This window comes from Oxyura jamaicensis, chromosome 18 (genome assembly GCF_011077185.1).
Source record: "Oxyura jamaicensis isolate SHBP4307 breed ruddy duck chromosome 18, BPBGC_Ojam_1.0, whole genome shotgun sequence".
NCBI classification, from domain to species: Eukaryota; Metazoa; Chordata; class Aves; order Anseriformes; family Anatidae; genus Oxyura; species Oxyura jamaicensis.
Window position 1 is genome coordinate 4,679,936 of NC_048910.1, and position 19,631 is coordinate 4,699,566.

The window sequence follows — 19,631 nt, forward strand, 5'->3', positions numbered from 1 at the left end:
ACTGGGTTTCTACAACAGCTGGGCAATGCCCGAGGTGGGCTGGGAGGAGGATGGGTGCAAGGGGGAGAAGAGACCGTGGTCCACAGGGACAGGGACAGTGCCAGGCAGGTGCTGAGCAGGACCTAGAGGAGAAGCAGGGATGAGGGCAGAGCGGGGAGCTGGAGCTGTGATCATGAAACAAAACAAAACAAAACAAAAAAAACAATAGCACTTGGTACAGAGGGGTCACAGGGCTCTGCACACACAGGCACACTCCACTCCCAGTGCTTGTAGCAGGACAGGATGCTTGATGCAGCAGTGCCTCGGCCGTACAGTTCCTGAAGCAGCCTGTACAGGAGGGAGTTCCTTTTTGTTTGGCATTTGAGCTGAGCTGTTCCCAAAAAAAAGTCTTAAAGTCCTGCCAGGTTTTGCAGCATCCTTTATGACCATTCTTCTACTGCAACAGCAAGCCTGTTGTTTGGTCAGCCTCAAACACTGTGCAGGAAACCCCCGAGCACACGGACCTTCCCCGCCAGCCCCGTGCTCCCCAGCACAACTCCTGCAGAAGGACAAGCTGCAGATTTCAGCAGGGACCAGCCCCTGCTGCACTGAGGCGTGTTCTGGGGGAGCTCGTGCCTCGGGGCTCAGCTGTGGAGCCATGCACCAGCACCGTGCTGGGCACTGCCAGCGCCCCGCTGCTGGCTGTGATGCCCCAGCAGCCTGCAGGTGCCCAGCCCAGCACCCCGTGGCTCTGCACCCCCCGACGGGGCAGGGATGCAGCCCGTGCCCGCAGGATGCTCCCACCCCATGCGACCCGCCGGCCTCCTGCCTCCTGGTTGTGCACATGGTTAAATGCATGGTGTACGTGAGAGGGGCCGCGTGTGCAGGAGGGCTTGCTGGTGTTCCCGCTGAGACGATGAGAAGGAAGCAGCAGTAATGAGAAACCAGGAGAGATCGTCCCCACGGCCCCAGCTGCTTCCCTTCATTGCAGGCACAGGCCCGGGGGGTTGTCTGGGGTGGGGGGCGAAGCATTATTTCTGCCTCCAGGACTGAGCCCTGGGTGGGAAACCTGAAAACACCAGGAGCGTGCTGGCACCCCCAGCCAGCGCGACAGGAGGGGATTAAACCTGCCTGTCCCCCGGCAGGAGATTAAATCCCACTGGCCTTTGATTTCTCGACAGGTGAGAGGAGAAATCTGAACCTTCGTATAGCTTCCGCCCCCCCGCGCAGGGGATGCATAGATGTACCCGCCATACGTGGGGCCGCGGCACCGCCGGCTGGAACAGCGTGTCGCCCGACGGATCCTGTTCCCGGGGCCGCCGCGGGGATGTGCCGGCTCGGCCGCCTGCTGACCCCGGTGCCGGATGGGGCTGGTGGCTTAATTAAAGGTTCTAATTGCACGGGGGCACGAGGGCTGAGGTTTGCTCCCGGCCAGGCATCAGCGGGGTGATGAGGGATGGAGAATGGGGCTGGGGTCCCCTGGTGCTGCTGGAATAGGGACCAAGGAGATTGGTGCTGATGTCACCAACCAATTTGAGGGGACTGAGGGCATCCTTGTGGCACATCCTGCCCTGCCGAGGGGACTCTGCTGTCCCTGGGGACAGGGCTGATCCAACCCACCACCGTGGCATGCACGTAGCCATCGGAGCTGGCACTCTCCAGCTCGCCTCCTGCCAAAACCCTCCCTGCCCCAGGTGACCAAACTCTTCCCAAACTCTTCCCAGCAGGGAGAGCCCCTTAGTTTTAAAGTCCTCTGTGACCAGGCCTTTGGGGTCATGCCGCTGCCCTCCCCGCTGCCCCCGTGAGACCCGTACCGAGGGGCTGGGGAGGCTGTGGACGGAGTGTACCGGCTGGCGGCGGGCGGCAAGAGCCAGGCTGCCTGTAAACAAACGTCCTGCCCAGGACTGAAGGGATTTAGCGCAGCTGTTCTCAGGTTCAGAGGAGCTTCTATAGCGGCTCTTATCTTGCCCTGGTCAGGATTATTAATGGGAGTGAGAAGCTGGCCTCGCTCCGGGCCACCAGGACGGCTTTTCCGAAGGTGATGCGGGGTGAGGCAATGCGGCAGCACGCTCGGGTCACCAGCGGGTGAGGGCTGTGGCACCAGGCGTGCAGTCTCTGTGTCCCCAGAGATGGGGAGCAGGAGCCCAGCCTGCCCCCTTCCCATGCCCTGTACGAGCAGGAGGTGGGCTGCAGCCTGCGGGCTTGGTGGTGCCCATGTTCCCAGTGCTCCCAGTGATCCCAGCAGCCAGCTCTGCCCAGCTTTGCGGTGGCCTCAGGGAGGGATGTGAAGCCTTGGCATAAGCCTTGGCAGCAGCTCTGCCTTCCCACGGCTGCCGGGCACCCCGCAGGGCCTCATCCTGGCAGGGCAGCTGCAGAGGGTAAGCCCAGGCTCAGGACGCTGGAGCACAGGGTTGGGCAGCACGGGCACCTCCAGCTTGCCGTGGGGCCAGAGCAATGCCTTCTGCCTGGCCTCAGACCCTCAGGGTCCCCCCACGGCCCAGCTCTGGGTATGGTCTGTGTCTCCAGACCGGAGTCATCACGGTGTCACTGCGGTGTCACGTCTCGCCTCCTGTCCCCGAGCAGTGTTGGTGGCGGTGCCTCCCCTGACCCGTGCCTTAATGCAAGCAGCGCTCTGCATCGTGCCCCTTGCCGAGGCGGGGAGACGTGACACCCTCGCCCTGAAAACCAAGCGCTTTATTTTTTCCAGAGTGCATGGAAATGTCACGCTGTAAACATCTTCCCCGGGTGACGCTGCCTGCCCGCAGACACTGTCATTTGCCATGAAGGCAGCATCCTCTGACCGCACAGCCTTGGTTCCTCGGGCTTTCATCACACATTCTTCTGCCCTTTCCCCACTGGCTCCTTGTCCTTCAATGGCAAAAAAAACTTTTGCATCATGCAGCAAAAGCAAGCTCAGTGCTGTCCTGAATTCTGTGCAGGGTGAGCTGATCACCGCTTCTGTAGCTGTATTTATGGCCAAGCTTCTCCTTCCCCTGTAGGGCATGTGCAAAGGAAAGGTTTGTCAAAAAGCAAGGTGAAGAGCTGAGGTTTTCATTCACTTCGTGGGGAAGTCTGGTGTCTGAACATGCCAGGTCCCTGGTCCTGATGGGGAGTTTGGTGTCCCCTGTCCCTGGTGGGGAGCCTGTTGCAGCACTGAATTCTCAGTATTTTGGTCCAGCTTTCCCAAATCATCTCCTCCTGCCCTATTATTGGATGGAGGACAGGCCCATCTCCAGCTCCGGAGATAAGCAGAGCCGCCCGTGTTGGCAGAGGCGCTGCCAGCCCATCACAGCACCTGGAGCTCAGCCACACCAATGTTCACCGTGTCCCCAGATGGACAGGGCGAGGAGGAACCCTCTGCCCATCCCCATCCCCACAGCCTCTCGCCGAAGCCTCATGCTCAGAGCAAAGCAGCATCACCCGAAGTGCTCCTGACAGCACTGCTCGAGCAGACACTCTCTGCTTTCTGCAGCCTGTGCCGGGGGCTAGCGCGCAGCCGTGGGTGCTGCCAGCCCGTTGGGACACCTCGTTTCCAAACCTCGCTGCCTGCGGCGAGCAGCAGCAGCAGGCGTGCGCCCTGTGCTGCTTGTCCCTGGGACACAGCCTGGGAGCTTGGCTGTGCCCGGCTCAGTGTCACTCTCTGCTCTTCTGGCTCGCCCCCAAGCCTTCATCTGTCTGGGTTTGCCCAAGCTGGTCTCGCTCGGAAGGGAGGAAACTGGTCCCTGGTGAGCTGTGATGTGGGCTGGAGTTTGGCTGGAGTTTGCTGTCGTGGGGCTCTGCCACGTCCCCAAGGACGAGCTTTGCTTTTTGCTGCTTCTCTGGGTTGTGGAGCACTCTGGCCATCAGCAGGCCTGCTGCAAAGCAGAGGAGGGGGCTGATGGCACTGCTGAGGACCCTGTGTCACTGCCCAGCGGGACAGAGACCCCCAGCTGGAATGGCCATGGGGACACTCTTGGGATAGACAAAGCACCTGAAAGCACATGTGCAAGGGGAGCGGGAGGACACGGAGTACATGCACTTTTGTCCCTTGTCCCCACATGCACGTCAGCACCCCACGGGGCAAACCAGCAGGAGGGGCACGAGGTCCTGCTCCCCCCGGCATCAGCATCGCTTCAAGCACCCAAGCCGAGCTCCCCAGCTCCGAGGATGGGGCCGACGTGCACTTCTCTTCCATCAGCCTCCTTCAGCGTCAGCGGGAAGCGGAGAGGAGCTGGCAGAGCAAGATACCCCATGCAGCTGATTTCTGCTCAAAATCAGGTCTCGTTTCCATCACGGGCAGCATGGCTCCAGCGGCGCCGGGAGGGACGGGGATGCTGAGCCAACGCCAGGAGGTGAAGGGCCTTTCCCAAAGCCCAGTGCTATCCGAGCAAGGGTCACACTCGCCCTGTGTGCCAGGTGGAATTGCCTTTATTTTCCTTGTGCAATGACCTGTGTGCATGTGTGCCAATGTGCTTCAGCTCCTTTCCAGGAATGTTTAAAACAATTGCCTGTGGATCAGCCCTGGCTGATGGATGTGGCTCGGTGCTCTGACCCCGGCCAAGTTCCTGCTTGTTTCATAACAGAGACGTGGGAAGGAGAAAAGTGCCAGCCTGCAAAGCACGGCCCCGTTCCCTGCATCCTGCTTCTCCCTCCCTCTGCCTCTGTGCTGCCAAAGCCTCCAGAGGAGCAGCAGCAAGGAGAAAAGAAGTGGATTTCAGCAGGTAAACTGAGTCAGGAGGGCAATGTGTCGGAAATCAAAGCACTGCTGTGCTCCCCCCTCACAGAGCAGCTTCTGCAAAGGCAGAAGACGTGCAGCCCACATCGCACCCTGCTCTGCCTTCGGCACTCAGTCTGCAGGTGGTTTCCACGAGGCCCCGGCAGCCCCACGCAGTTTCACAGGGTCAGCAGCTTTTTTCTCATCTTCAGCTGCTGGGTGATGGCAAAGGAGACGTGGTGCTAGACCCAGAGCCGAGGTGGAAAGCTGAAGTTTCTGCAAAACACACCCCCGGGCAGCTGCGTAGCTGCTAATGTCTGCCAGGGCTTCAAAGGGCTGGGGGGAGCAGGTGAAAAGCAGCATCTCCAGCTTCCCTGGCCTGCAGCTGCAATCCCAGTGGGTGCTGAGCCTGGAACAGCCCTGGGCAATGCGGCTGCACAGGCACCTGCCCTCACGTGTGCAAAATGTTCGTGCTGGTACCTGGCAAAGGTGCCCTGGTGGGTCACTGTGTGGCTTGCCATGGGCGAACGGCACACAGCAGCAGCCCTCCTGCTCACTGGGAACCTGCACAGTTTGGCATGGTCAGCAGGGGAAAAAACATAACTATGGCCCTTTTAAGGCCATATATAAAAATATAAGAATATCTGGAAGAGAGCAATACCAGTCAGAAACCCTCTGACCTGCAACTTCATTTCCGAAAGCCCCGCAGACTCTGTCATTCACATCTCCCCATAACAGGAGCAGAGCCCCAGTGCCTGCTCCAGGCGCTGATTTCCCCAGGCGACGTGCCATGGATCGCTGTAAACAGGACGTGGGCAGGATGCGTCCCCCCAAAGCCACCTCCTGTGACGCAGAGCTGCAGCGCCCTGAGCTTCGCCTTCAGCAAAGGGCATCACGCTCCAGAGCCTCCGCGAGGTCCCCGGGGTGCTCAGGCTGCTCCCCCGCGGGGATTCATTGCTGTGCTGGGGCCAAGGAGCTGCCACCCCCCTGCCTTGAGTCGTGCTCTGCAACAGGACCCCCGCAGCCCTGCCCGTGGTCGAGCATCTCCTCTCCTCTCCCCCAGCTTTCTCCTCCTGGACTCGTTTGACCATCACCTGCTCTGTGGGCTGGTGGTGGTCCTGCCAGTGTCCCCCCTCCGTGGCCACCTCCGATGTCCCTGCCCCATTCAGAGTCACCCAGCTCAGCCCAGCCCAGCTCGCACTTGTTTTTTATTAACGAAACCATCCAGACTGCAGCGTTCCTGCAAGGGTGCTGTGCCTTGTCTCTTTGTCATGGCCACAAAACGCCACGGCAGTCCCGTGAAGCAGAACTGACACGTTCTGGCAGCTGACATCTCCACAAAGACTTCAGCATGAAGACAAAATAACCCTACGGTGAGTTAATGTTCCCAAGCTGCCGTCTTACAAACCCAGACCTCTCGTGATGCCCAGAGAGGAGAAAACAAAGGAGGCTGCTTGTCCTAGATCTGTGTAACGAGGGCCAGCGGCGCGGGGTGACCTGGCACAGCCAGCTGCACCGTGCTGGCCTCGCAAAGCTCATGTTTGAAGGCATCGCTTCTGTCCTCTCCCACCAAGGAGGCTCGGCACGAAGAGCTGCAGAGGGCTTTACCTCTGCCCGGGCAGGGATGTGGCTTTGGGGATGACGGCTGCTTTGCTGCAAGAGCCCATGGGATTTTGCGGTTTATAGGGCATTAAGAAGCCTCCACCTCCAGGACCATGCCAGCTCCTTGCACTGAGGGTCTGCAGGAGGTCAGAGAACTCTTCACACGGGCTGAAACTTGCCAGCAGGCACCTCTGCCCCGTGCTGGCTGCAGATTTGTGTCCTCCCTGCCCTCAGCCAGGGCTTTCAACACATTTCTGGCAGCGTTTTCTGTGCAACTGCAAAGCACAAACAGGCAAAATTTATGAGTTTGCCCTCCCTGAACCAGGAGACTGAAGCTTGTGCCGTTAAGGCAGCAGCTCAGCTCCTCACCCCGTGTTCACCTGCTGGGTTGTGAGTTTTCGGGGTCACTGTTTCCGAGCTCTGCCCCACTCTACTGCATCCCCTCCACTCCCACTGGCCTCAGCAGCCCCCAGTGGCCAACACGGAGCTCTTGGGGCCAGCCCAGGCTTGGGGCCAGCCCAGGCTGTCCTCAAATGGAGCCCTGCAAGAGCTGGGGATCCCAGCAGCTGGCTGGGGGAGGGACCTGGACCAGTACCAGACCAGTACACACACCGTGCCCAGCAGCAGCAGTGTGCCCCAGGGGGTTTTGGCCCTGATTTCAAAGGCTTCCTCACTATCTGCTTGCAGAAGTTGGGGGCTCTTCTCCAAGCACACCAGGTCCCCGAGGGGAAGACCCTGGAGATGTGCCTGGTGTCCTGCTGGTCCTGCAGGCACCAGGAGAGGTAACTGGGCCGGCTGCCTTCACACCAGTGCCTTACTGGTCCCGGGGCAGACCGGTCTGCATGGGGCATGCTGTTTTTGTTGGCTACTGGCCGCAGGGATGCTACTTCAGCTGTGCCTGGGGGATGTGAGGTGCCGCATGCACCCCGTCTGAAGGAGCCTGCTGAGGCCCCGGCGAGGCCCTGCGGGGTCAGTTCAGAACAAGATGCCCAAACCTGGGGACACCCTGCACAAGTCTGCCTTGTGCCTGCTCAGGGCATCCCAGGAGGAAGGCTCCTGCTTGTCCCAGCGCACGGGGTTTGTTGGTCTTCCCTCCTCCCTGTGCCTCGCAATTCCTCAGGAGCCTGAGCAGCACGTAGGTCTCGGGAGGGAGGCAGAAAGGCAGGCGGAAAACGGGTTTGTTTCTCTTTGTGGCACAGCAGAGCATTAAACATCTTCAAAGAGACTTGCTTACTGCAGCCACTGCCAGCCTGCCGGCACGGGGAGCTCTGCACAGCCCAAGCCCCGTGCTTGGGAAGGAGGAGGAGGAGGATGGCGCGGCATGGAGCCCATTTTCCCAGCCCTGCTGCCTTGCTCCCCGCAGCCAGGGGACGGATTCAGCCCCCAGAGAGCATAGAGGCATCTTCTGCTACTGCTTTTAATTCTCGTGAAGGACAAACAAACACAGGCAGCCGTGGCTGCCCGGAGCTGGCTCAAGGCATCAGTGCTATCATGCAAGTGTGTCCTATTTGATCTTCAGAAACAAAGGCAAGGCACGCAGCCAGCTCCTTAGCGAGATTACTGCGGAGGGGCTGATGAAACAGGCTGGCAGATAGATTGGCCTTTCCCTTGCTCAGGAAAATATGGTGTTTTTTTGGGGGGGGGAAACCATGCAGAGGAGGTTGCAGCTGGCCCCTCTCTGGGGCTGCCCCAGAAGCTCTCGCCCCCAGCAGGTCCCCATCCATCCATCAAGATACCTGCTTTGGTTGGGTCTGGCAGGGCAATGGGTGCTGTTGTCCTGCAGGGCCACCCCACCCCATATCTGCTCCACTTTGGGTGAGCAGTGCCTGGGTCAGGCAAGTATCAGTGGCCAAACAGCACCCAGCAGGCAGCAGGCACTGCATCCTGGTCCAGAAACCCGTCCTCACGGGTCTCCAACAGCAGTCCCTGGCCCTGCAGGGACGGCACCGGTGTGCCCAGCACAGCCGAGGAATAGGAGGATGAGGAAATGAGCCCTGAGCAGCTCCCCATGTACAAGCTGTAACAGGGAAAGGGTTCTGGGAGCTGTTATGAAACAGATCAATCACACAGCGGTGAGGGATTTCAAGGAAATCCGCTGGAGCAAGAGCAATCAATTAAACAGCCGTATTTACAGCTGCGTTCGCCGGGCAGCGCGCGCGGCCCCTGCACAGGAGGCAGATGGGCTTTGCAGTTTGACCGGGACCACGGTCAGATAAAACGGCGGTGTTTGGCCTCTCCAGCCAGCTGGAGATAACAGGGGCTTCACCAGGGACGTGGTCACGCTCTGCCCATTGCCCTGGGGCTGCGAGGCACCTGCCCAGGACCAGCAAGTCCTGCCCAGCTTGCTCTGCCCAGCATGGTTCGGCTCCAGGAGCCCTTCAGCCCCCTTGCTGCTCTTTAGCACCTCCAGGAAGAGGCAGTGCACTATAGTAAGAAAAAGAAGTGTGTAAAAGAAAAACCACACAGAGAGGCATCTTCTCGTTTGTCCCTTCCAGGCTCTTTATTTTTTTTTGGGGGGGGGGGGGGGGAACAGACGTGCAGACGCTGCAGCAGCACTGCTGCGCGGGGTGCTCACAGCCAGCGGCTGGACTTGGGCCTCACCATGGGAACCGCTCGCCGGGCGCTGTTTGCCTTTCTGCACGAGGTGTGTTTCTCTATGTAAAAATGAAAAATTAGTGGCACTAATGAGGTGAACCTGGAAGCGCTGACTGGTGCCTGCTTGCTCCTGCCCATGAGCACTTTCTTGCTGATTGGGCCCCCCCCCCAAAGTGCACACGTGGGGGTAAGCTGGTGTTGTCCCCCCAAACCCAGATGGGTTGCAGAGGGTGCAAACATTTCCTAGCGGCTCCCTGCAAGCTGGGCGTCCTGTGCCAGATGCAGAAGGGCTGGGAAGGGGCTGCACAGTGAGGTGATGCTGAGATGAGCTCAGGACCACAGGACGGGGGCTCCTGGTGTGCGGGGAGCAGGAGGTCGGCATACACCATCCTGGGGATCCCCCACAGCCAGGGCCACCAGGACAACGCATGTGGGGCCAAGAAGGTGGCAACCAAGCAGCAGCCCCTGATGTCCTGCCCACCGTGCCCAGGCAGTTGGAGAAGGGAAACCTTCACCTGCTGGCTGGAGCCAGCTTCTTTGGTTTGCCCCAGCTTCAGGTGCGGGGCTTTGCTCTGTTGGCCGTCCAAGCGCCCGGCGCTGAGCAGCCCTGCAGCAGTGCCAGGACAGCAATTGCTCTCTCGTTGTCTGTCTGCTCCTGACAATGGGGCTGAGAAGAAGCAGACACCTAGCCCCGATCGGGGCCGGTTTATTGCTGATAATGATGTGTCGCTGTGCATGAATTATAGCGTCAGTCAAAGGGCACGCGGTTAGGTGTGTACGCTCACCAATATTAATTGGCAGAGGCTGGTCTTCCCGTGCTAAACAGCTGTGCTTGATAGAAAGCATAGAAATTCATTTATTGGAAAGAGCGCTAATTAACCTCTTCAGAGCTGAACTCAGCTAGCCCTGTGACCAGGATGTGTGTACAGTTATTTATTTTAATGCAAAGCGCAGGTGCTGGAGGACAGCCTCTCCTAGCTCTGGAGAAGCGAGTGCTGGGGTTGTGGCTCAGCTAAGTGTGCCAGGCTGCACACAGGGATGGGAGCAGAGGCAAGGCAGAGACGAGCTGCCCAAAATGCCGCTTTTTTGACCATCCCCGGCACCAGGGAGCCTGCAAGCAGCCCAGGGAGGTCAGGTGCAGAGGGAAAAGGACTACACAGCCATGTTATTGTAGGGCCTAGCGAAATGCAGGTGCCAGAGAGCCAGGCCCTGGCTGCCCAGCAGCCGGTGTCTCCCAGCCCCTGGCTGGCTTTGCCGAATGCGGGCACACCCTTGGCTCCCTGGCACTTGTTGATGCATTGTTTCTGTGTCTTGTTTGCCGTGGGCACCAGCTGAAGTGCTGCATTTTCCTACTTTAACCAAATTCTGATTTCTCAGCATAAACACAATACAAACTTGCATGACACGTGGAGACGATTCCCCTCTCCCAGTTCCCCAGGAACAGGGTCCGCCCTGGCAGCAGTGCCCTGGTGGAGGCCTCCAAGCAGCTCTCCAAGCTGAAGGAATTCACAGTGAAATAAAGTTCGATTTCTTTTAAAGAATTATTTCCCTAAAATGATAGTTTATGCACTAAGTTGGGGAACCAGAGGGTGACTTTGAAGCTGCCCAACATCAGAGCTATGTTATGCTGTATCACAGTCTCAGGCCCTGATGGAATCGCTTGGGCTTGACCCCACATGGGTCACTGCAGGTTCCCCGTGGGGTTTACATGCAGCAAGGGCCAGAAGCAGCGGCTGAGGAGAGAGCTGAGGGGACAGGAGGGCAGTGAGCCCAGAACCACCCAAACACAGCCCAAATCCCTGTGTGTGTGTGCTGGGTGCAGCCGGTAGCAGCCAGTGCTCCGGGGGTCCAAAACCGCCCTGATTTTTCCACAGCCCTGTTCCTCCGCCCTGCCCGGAGCCCTGCGGCTAACTCGGGGTGAGGGAGCCGGGCCCGGACCCCCTCAGCCCCCCTCAAGGCCCCCTTAAGGCCCGGGGCAGCGGCGGGGGGGCTCGCAGCGAGACCCCAGCCCCGCACCGGGGCCTCGCGGGCCGGGCGCAGGCCGCGGGCACCCCCTGGCGGGGCCTCGCCGCCTCCCGCCGCCGGGCCCAGCGGGACGAGACCGGGGCCGGGCCCTGAAGGGGGCCCAGGGCCCGAGCAGGGCCCAGGCAGAGCCGGGGAAGGTGAAAAAGGGGAAGGGGAAGGGGACGGGGAAGGAGGAGGAGGGCCGGGAGTCAAGCCTCCAGCTGCCGGCGCTCCATGCACTGTTGGGCAGCGGCGGGGCAAGGGCTATGGGATGCGTGAGCTCCTCTTTCTGCCTGCTTCCTTCTTTCCTTTTTCCATTTTTTTCCTGTCTTACTCTTTTTTTTCCTACTTTTTTTTCCTACTTTTTTTTTTTTAACCATTTATCCCCCTTTTCTTTTGCTTCATTTTTTCTTTTTCCCTTTCTTTCCCCTCTCCTTTCCATTTCTTTCCCCTCTCCTCTCCCCTTTTCCCTTCCTTTCCCCTTTTCCCTTTCCCCTACTTAAAGCCATGCTCCTCAGGCATGGGCCCCCAGCCGTGGCACCCCAAGCCCCACACTGGGCACTTTGGGATCCCGGAGCCCCCAGGGCCGCACCGCCACCTTTCCGGGGTCACCACGTCGCAGCAGGGACCGCAGTGATGTGCACTGCGTTCAGGCCACCCCATGACCTCGGTGCCACTGCTCTCCAGGAGCCTGGGAACACACCAGAACTGAGCGGGATTTCTCCCTTTGCTCATTTCTGAAGCCAGGAGGGGCTGGAGGAGGCTCAGCTCTGTGCCCTCATTGGCACCAGCGCAGGCTCCTCGGGGACTTTGCTGCTCTGCCGAAGTGGGTCAGCAGCAGCCCCGTCTCCGAAGGCCCAGCGAGCACGGATGAAGGGGATAAATCGGATTCAGCAGCAGCCGCAACCCAGGGGCCCTGCCCTGCTCCCCTCGGGCCCAGGGGTGCCAGTTGCCACCTGAGGGACCGAAGCTTAAAGCACAGCATAGGATGGATTCAGCATCACTCATAGGGGAGATGAAAGAAAAACAAAAGGTCCTAGAAAATACCGGCCTTTGATTTCTCACTGTCTGACCTTCCTAGAACAGAATTAGTTAGCAAAGAAAAAAATCTTCTCACATCCTCAAATAGCATTTTTTTTTTCTTTTTTTTTAAATAAAAGCCTGAATTGTGCTGGATCTTAATGACTTTTGGAAGACAGCCAAACCCCTAACACTGCAGGCGTATGATTTTTCTCTCCTGGAAGCACTAAACCACCCCCGGGAAGCAGCTTTCCTGGCTGCTGCGGGCTGCACCCGCCTCACACCTTCCCCCCAAACACTTCCAATACAGGGCGGAAAATTGGCGTTTGCCGCCTTAAATAACTCGTGCAGGAGATGATGGCGTGTTGCTAAACGTGGTGGGGAGGAGGCAGCCCTGGTGCTGTCCCTTGGGCACGAGGTGAGGCCGTACCGCAGGGATGGAAGGGATGGAAGTGTTGAGCATCCCCTTGGCCCCAAAACACACCGTGGTGCCCGCTGCTGCAGCAAGCACCACCACAGCGAGGGCTCCACATGCCTTCTGTGTCTGTGTGCTAGCAGGGATTTTTCCTTTTTTCCTTCATTTTAACCTACCTACACCAAGCACCAGAATCAGGCTGCCCTGCAAAAGCAATGGGAACGGGGAGTGGTCCAGCAAGCCCATGCCTTTATCACCTACTCAGCTCAAACAAGGTCTGAGGCTCTCTGAGGGGAAATTTGGCAGCTTTTCCATTGCCTCCCTGGGCATAGCACCACTGAGCAGGTGAAGCCGCCCTCTTGTATGTCTTTTCAAGGGCTTTTGTATTTAGGAATGTCCAGAGCAGCAGCAAGCCAGTCTATTATAATTATGCGCTGGCATAAAAACATTGGCCACGTTAAAACTTTAAGTAGGTCAGGCAGCCATCTGGTCTTGCTGACAGACCTCCACAACCAGTTAAAGATTCTCATTTTAGAAACTTTATAGCTTGGACAAAAGCTGAAAGACCAACCATAAATGGATGTTTCAGCCACTGCTCCAACTGCAGCAGTTATAAAAACCACAGCCTGACATTTATTGGCTCCTGTTTTAAAAATAGCTAAAGCTTTGTCTACCAATGAAAAAAAAAGTAACTCCTCACATGTGATTGTCTCAGCCTCCCACCCCAAAAGGCATCAGTGGCGGAGGCAGCCGACAAGGACGTGTGAGCCACCACGGAGCCCACCTCCCTCGTGCTACGTGCCTCGATCCTGGAACGGTGCAGCATCAAACCCCGTATAGGGAGTTCTGTGGATCAGCTTGCTTATTCTTAAACGAGCGAAAATTATTGTACCTTTATGTTGTTAATTTCAGTTAGAAGAAACTCCCAACCTTCACACCCTACTAGCAGCTGCATCAGCCAACCTAAGCCACAGAGCGGTGCAGCTGAATGCTCACCTTTAAAGGTTCCTCTCCCCAAGCACCGCACCAAGGCAAATCCTGGAGAGCTCGGCGTGATTGGAAAGAGCAGGATTTATGGGCAGTTTTACTGCTCAGGCAGCTGTGCCTGCACTAAGACAGCTCAACTTTTCCCAGGACAGTACACGCTCCACCTAGGGCAACATTCAGCCGTCTATTCTGCCAAGAAGTCTATGGCACAGAGCGGTTAAAAAGAAATCAGCATGTGGAAGAATTATTGCACTTGCTAGTTCAGGTGACCAGCCCCAATTCAAGCTGCACAAAGGGCAAATGAAATGCACGTATTTGTACCCCTGCTGCGCTAAGCTTGCCAGTGAAAGCCTTTTACATAATACTCATAATACACTCCACAACGGAGGCTGCTGCGAGCAGCTCAGCTGAGGCTGGAGCTCCCTTTCAAACAGGGATGAAGAACTATAAAGTCATCATATAATCCATAAAAGCATGAAAACCCTTTCTCTTTTAGGGCTACCTGAAGATTTTTCCAGCACAGTGTTTTGTTTCTTTTGGCTATTCGCAGACTAGTAAAAAACAAAGCGTGTACACCTGTGTACATGTGCTCTGTGGGGATGATAAGATTTTGTTGTAACGTGATAAGGAAGTGCCCAACAGGGGCAGTTTTCCCCCTTAAAACCACATTTCCTTTTACTTCTCAGGTTTCTATTCCCAGCAAAGACAGGCTGCTTTGCTGAAGCTGCACCACAGACGCAGAGAGCCTCCTGTCTCCCGTAACAGCACATGCAACGACCAGGAAGCTTTACCTCCAGCTGAATGGAATAAAGAGCCTGACCCCTTTTTCCAAACAATTCACATTTATTATTGATAACAATAAAAAAATCTTTTAAAGACTATCTGTATTTTATTACCAAGAATGAGGTATTATGTATACAAAACATTTACAGAATTTGATATGCAGTTCATGAGTACGGACAGGTAAGTGCAGAAGGACACTGATAACAGGAAAAAAGCCAACAGAAGTCGTCGGCTGAGAGAAGAACAATAATATCACACAAGAAAAGACCAGGATATGGGAAATTAATTAGTCAGACTGTAATGATCAAGTCATATTGCCAGAGCACTTTGCTTAGAGGAGGATAAAGTACTGGTTTTCTGGAATTTTATCCCCCCCCAGCTATTTGTGCTGTCATGTGCTTTGAGCTCTAAAAGGAGTGTTAAGATTTACAGCCGGAAAAACCCGAAGTGCCACTTTTGAGCCAGCTCAAGTGAAAAACAAAACAGATCTTCAGACTTGGAAAGTGACTGCAACTCAAAAAGGTCTACAAAGCCAGACACCTCTGGAGAGAGATGGAGTGTTGAGTGAAGCAGTTTCCTTACAGTTGTCAGCAAAATCGCCATCTGAGAGAGAGAGAGAGAGAGAGAGAGAAGAAAGAAAGAAAGGGGACCATCTTCAACCCTCACAGCCTGGTAAATGGAAAGGCCGCTTGCAGAGAGCTGTGAGTGTCTTTGTTAGCCTCACAGTGCCACCTGCTGCACTCGCTTCCCTCAGCCTGGGAATTCTGGCTCCTGCACATCAAGCATCAAACCACCTCTTCAGCAAGCTGTGTTCTTCCTAGACAGACAGCTCCTACGAACAGAACCACAGCATGCTGTTCCGTCTGCTGCACAGACACTGGGTGGGAGCTGTTTGACACCGAAGCGGTGGCTTGTCTCACACAACAGCACAATCTGGCAGACTTGGTGACAGTCTAACCTCCATCTTCAAAGTCCAAAAGAGACAAAATTGACCATCTCGGTTCAGTATAAGGGTACTGACCTCTGAATCTGTTGCTAAAATACTTGTCAGCTCTATCTGCCAGGTTCTGCAGCCAGAACCGGTCTGCAGGCAAGGTGCTTCTAGTTAGAAGTTAGTAACCTGCCTCTCAGAATCTCTGCAGTTATTAAAAAATAGAAATAAAAATTATACTGAACCAGATTTCCTCAGGCAGGATATCCAGCATCTTAAGCGAGTTCTGTTTTGAAAGAGCAAGACCATGGCAAGCTCCTCTACCACTTACCCACGACAGTGCTAACTCCTCAAGAGTTAATAGAGCCCGTCCAGCTTTCTAACAAGGACTTCACAGCAGAGAAGCTCCTTTTTGTCCATATGGATAGTTTAGCTCTAAAATGGACAGAGCAGGCAGGGTCTAAACAACGCAAATCCTGCTGCATTCCACACTGAAATCTTGGCTCCACTGCCAGGTGTGGTTTGTAGCTGTCTGCTGACAGCCCCTTGCTCAGCACTTCAGTCTTCTGTGCCTTTTGCTGTGCTCGGGAGAGAGGGCCCAAAGTGGAAGAATACCTGAACCAACTTCAACAAAAAGAGTTCAAGTAGGATTGCTTGGGCCCGGGTAGAACAGGGACAAAATCCAACATGGCAATTCATCGCTAGCAGTAGCAATGGTGAAAATTGTTGAGCAGGCACCACTTTAAGTGTCTTCTACTGTATCACTTAGAGTGAAGATCCCCATGCACCCTGCCTACTTTAAAGCTTCTGCTGCTTAGAACTAAAGTGCTCTATTTCTGACACACACAGAGAAGAATAGGAGGCAAGAGGGATTGAAAAGTGTACCGGAAGGATGTAAGCCATACCTCCTTTCGACTGATTTAAGAAGCAAGCTTAAACTCTGCAGAAATTCCTGATAAGAGCAAAGTCACAGTAAGATCAATTCATGGGGAGTGTACTAAGGAAGTGGAGTGAAGCTTCAGCACAGAACTGGAAACAAATCATCAGGCCAGTTCAGGATCAGTGAGGGAGAGCCTGCTCTCTGCCTCTCTCTCCACAGTGCTTTTAGCGCAAATCCAAGGAAAGAATGAATTGTTTTAACCCATCAATACCCAGAGCTCAAATTCCCCAAAAATGTGCTCATACAAAAGGTATTAGTGTTTACAGCCTGTCCACAACTCTGTGGGCATGCCTTGAAAAAAATGGACTCACAAAGTCAAGTATCTGGCAACTGCTTTTCTTTGTCTCGGACATCGCTTAGTGGCAATGGGAGAACAGTTTGCAGCACTGGAAGATCACAGGGGATTTCATAAGATGGCAGGGAATGTCCTGACAGGAGACTTGCAGTTGATTTCTAATGCACTACAGAGAATTTTTGGTAGGGTTTTTCTCTTTTTTGCTTTTGTAACATTTACACAATTTAAAAAATTATCTTAACTGATGCAGAGATTATTTTTCCTTCCAAGAGAGCCCTTGTGTTCAGAGTTAGGATTTGTGCAAGCGCACTTGCAAAAATATTTATGGCTAAGTTAGGAAAAAGGGTTAGAGTTAAGAGACAAGCTGTTGGATCTAACAAGGACCAAAAACACTAAGTTTAAAATTTGAACAGCTACTTTACTAACTATAAAAGGCTTTTTGTGGGGTAGGTTTTTTTTTTTTTCTTTTTTTCTTTTTTTTTTTCTTTTTTTTTTTTGCACAATTGCCACTTGTATTGCAGTCAGCTGCCACAGACGAGGGTCCAGCCATCTCATCCATTTGCTTTTCATCTGTTGTGGCACTACCTGGAAATCATGGAGCTGGAATGGGACTGGCTGGAAGAGGTGGTGGCAGCACTGAGCTGGGAGAATCCACTGTGGCTTGATTCAAGGCTGGTCATAGATCCCCTGCAATAAAACACAAAGTAATTTTACACTTCAGAATACACAAGGATTTTGATTTCTGCAGCATATATACATAGTATTTCTTTGCACATTGAAAAACAAGCAAATAACAACTTTGGTTTAGATACTCAAAAGCTTTCCTGCCTCACCACTTAAGGTAATGGAGACACCAGAAAACCTTCTTGCAAAAACCATGTGCTGTTCAAAGACTTTGAGTTTCAGTAGGTATTTCAATTGGCAGGCAACTGAACTGACTCAATTCCATTTTGAGTTGCATCCATTTCTGCATTATGACATGCCAAGCCCTACAACCCACACAATACTTTCAAAGAAGAGCAAAGTAACCAATGATTAGAATGAGATAACTAATTAACTCCTTTTTGACATTAGTCACCCCCATTGCCAATACCGGTTCGACTTTTTTTTTTGAGGCCTGCAAATAGTTATCTAGCTTGCTTGATATACTAATGACACTCCATTAAAAAGTATAAATCCTCACAATTTACTTGTATTTATGTGAACTTGATGCTAGCTTGATACTCTTAAGTATGGCAAGGGAGAGCCTGTATCAGAAAGGTTCTTCTGCACTGGCTGACCTTTATGATCCCTTGGCTAGACATACCTGAAATCTTCAGATCCTATTACTTCGGTATAGTACATCACTTTACATTTGTGAGAGGAGACCTGTAGAGATGCTAGTACATCATCCACACGAGGCAGGTTGGTTGTAGCACAGGCAGGCATGCTATGAAATTTCCACTGGAGAATGTAGAAGCCAGGCCACCTGGTCACATGCGATCCCTAGATGCAGCCACAGCCAAAATTAAAAATAAACTTTGTTAACACACAGATTTGTAGAGACAAAATTTATTTTCCAAGCTTAGAGAAACAGTTTTTTTTTTCCTCAATACCAGTATTTCAGCTCATCAGCCAACTGGCAGTGCTATTCAGCTGGGCTTTCCCTGCACAGCATACGTATAAAAGTTGTAACAGAACACCAGAGGTTCCTCCTCCTTTTTTCCAATGTCAAGGGGTTAGGATTTATATACACTGAAAGTACAAAGTTCTCATTTAAAACAATAACCTTTTCTCCCATTTATTTTTATCAATGGCTGTCCTTTGAGACTGAATAGAGCAGTCAAGAGTTGGGCTTCAGAGAAACAGCAGTTCAAAAAGTCACCACCCATATTTCTGAAGTTTAATGCTTCCAATTATATTACTTAGAGGAGAACCTTTATCAAAGGCTGTTCAACTCTTGCTTCAAGTCAAAGAGAATAGCAGTGGCAGAGTGTGATTGTAAACATGCTGCATGTAATAGCGTATTTCATAATTAACCACAAAGTTGCAAATGCCATTAAAAAAACAAAAAAAAAACTTTTTAGGACCCCTGACCATAGGGACCTCCCTAAGGTGCCTGTTACAGACACACACGGAGCTGAATCTTAAATTCCAGACTTCTCTCCTTACTGAGGTAAGACACTATGATTTTCTTCAAACATAGGCTGTTTCAGAAAATAGCACGTCTTGCTACTTCCTGTACATGCACTGTGTTCCAGGTAGCTTCCCTATCACTACCAGACTGATGCAACCTCCCCTCGCATCAAATCCCATGTAAATACTATCCCCCTTTCATGAAGCGTGCAGCCAGGAACAGAAGCTGAAATGTCGGCCAAAAGCAAGCAGACAATCCGGAGCTGAATCACCACTCAATCATCAATAACATTTGTGAATTAGAACGTCTAGTTTTGGAGCTGGCTTCCATCTGCTCCCGCACAAGGATTTGGCGGGCTTACCTGCACGCTTTCCCCTTCCTTGCAGATAAGAGGCGACTCCACCATACTGTAATCACGCCCCAATTGCCAGACTTTGTCTATCAACTGGACATTGTTCCCACCAGGAGATGTAATACTGTGAGCTCCCAGAGAGTCTTTTTTAGGAGGCTGTGGGGCTCTCTTGGAATGAAAGATGTTAAAAACAATGTCGCCTTTGCACACATCAAAATCCCATGTGATCACCGATGAAGCATCCACAATCTGAACGAGAACCTGAGACGGGAGAGAAGTCGTATTAGACAACAGCAGCTTGCTCACTAAAGACAGAAACTCCTACCAGAAAAGAACAGAACTTTGTATTACTGGTCTTAATTTAGACTATTAAAAGGCATTCTAAATACCTTTTCTAAATCATTCTAAATCACTTTTCTCCTGATGGAGTGTCCTTATTTTAACACAAGACCTTCAGAAGGTCTCAAGTTGCTTCTGAGAATATAATTTGTCTTTGTTATTCATTCCACTGAAGTCTATGTCCTTCTAAGCAATGATATTCTCTAAAGGGCGACAAGATGATACCAGAAATGGTCAGAAACTTCAGCTGTTAAAGCATCGTCGTGTATCAGAACTATAAAAGAACAAGCTGAAAGCAGAGCAACTAACAATCAAGTTCTAAACCATTTTCAGATCAAGAGACAGACTCCAAACCAGAGGGTTGAGATGAAAGCAAAGAAGGGTAGGGCTGCAATCATACCTCATGCGGAGCTCCTTTGAAGACACTTGCAGACTGGTAGATTGTTTCAGTCCAGAGCTTTATGTCTTCATTTTCCAACTCTTCTGCTGTCCGGTAGAGGGACTTGGGAACCAGCCCACCCTCTGGTACTTCACACTAAAAGCATAAAGAGTCATTAAAAAGTATCCCTTCTGTACATCC

The 19,631-nt window shown here is 53.3% G+C and overlaps 1 protein-coding gene across 1 annotated transcript in view; it reads right to left on the minus strand.

The window, feature by feature from the left end:
- Nucleotides 1–14,118: 14,118 nt before the first annotated feature.
- SEC14L1 (SEC14 like lipid binding 1) overlaps nucleotides 14,119–19,631 on the minus strand; it is a 44,108-nt gene continuing 38,595 nt past the window's right edge. Inside the window, exons 13-17 of the mRNA XM_035342186.1 lie at nucleotides 19,452–19,586; nucleotides 18,722–18,973; nucleotides 17,551–17,729; nucleotides 16,830–16,931; nucleotides 14,119–14,681 (exon numbers count right to left, since the gene is read on the minus strand). Coding sequence (XP_035198077.1) covers nucleotides 14,666–14,681; nucleotides 16,830–16,931; nucleotides 17,551–17,729; nucleotides 18,722–18,973; nucleotides 19,452–19,586 — 684 coding nt within the window. The 3' untranslated portion in view covers nucleotides 14,119–14,665. The remainder of the gene's footprint in view (nucleotides 14,682–16,829; nucleotides 16,932–17,550; nucleotides 17,730–18,721; nucleotides 18,974–19,451; nucleotides 19,587–19,631) is intronic.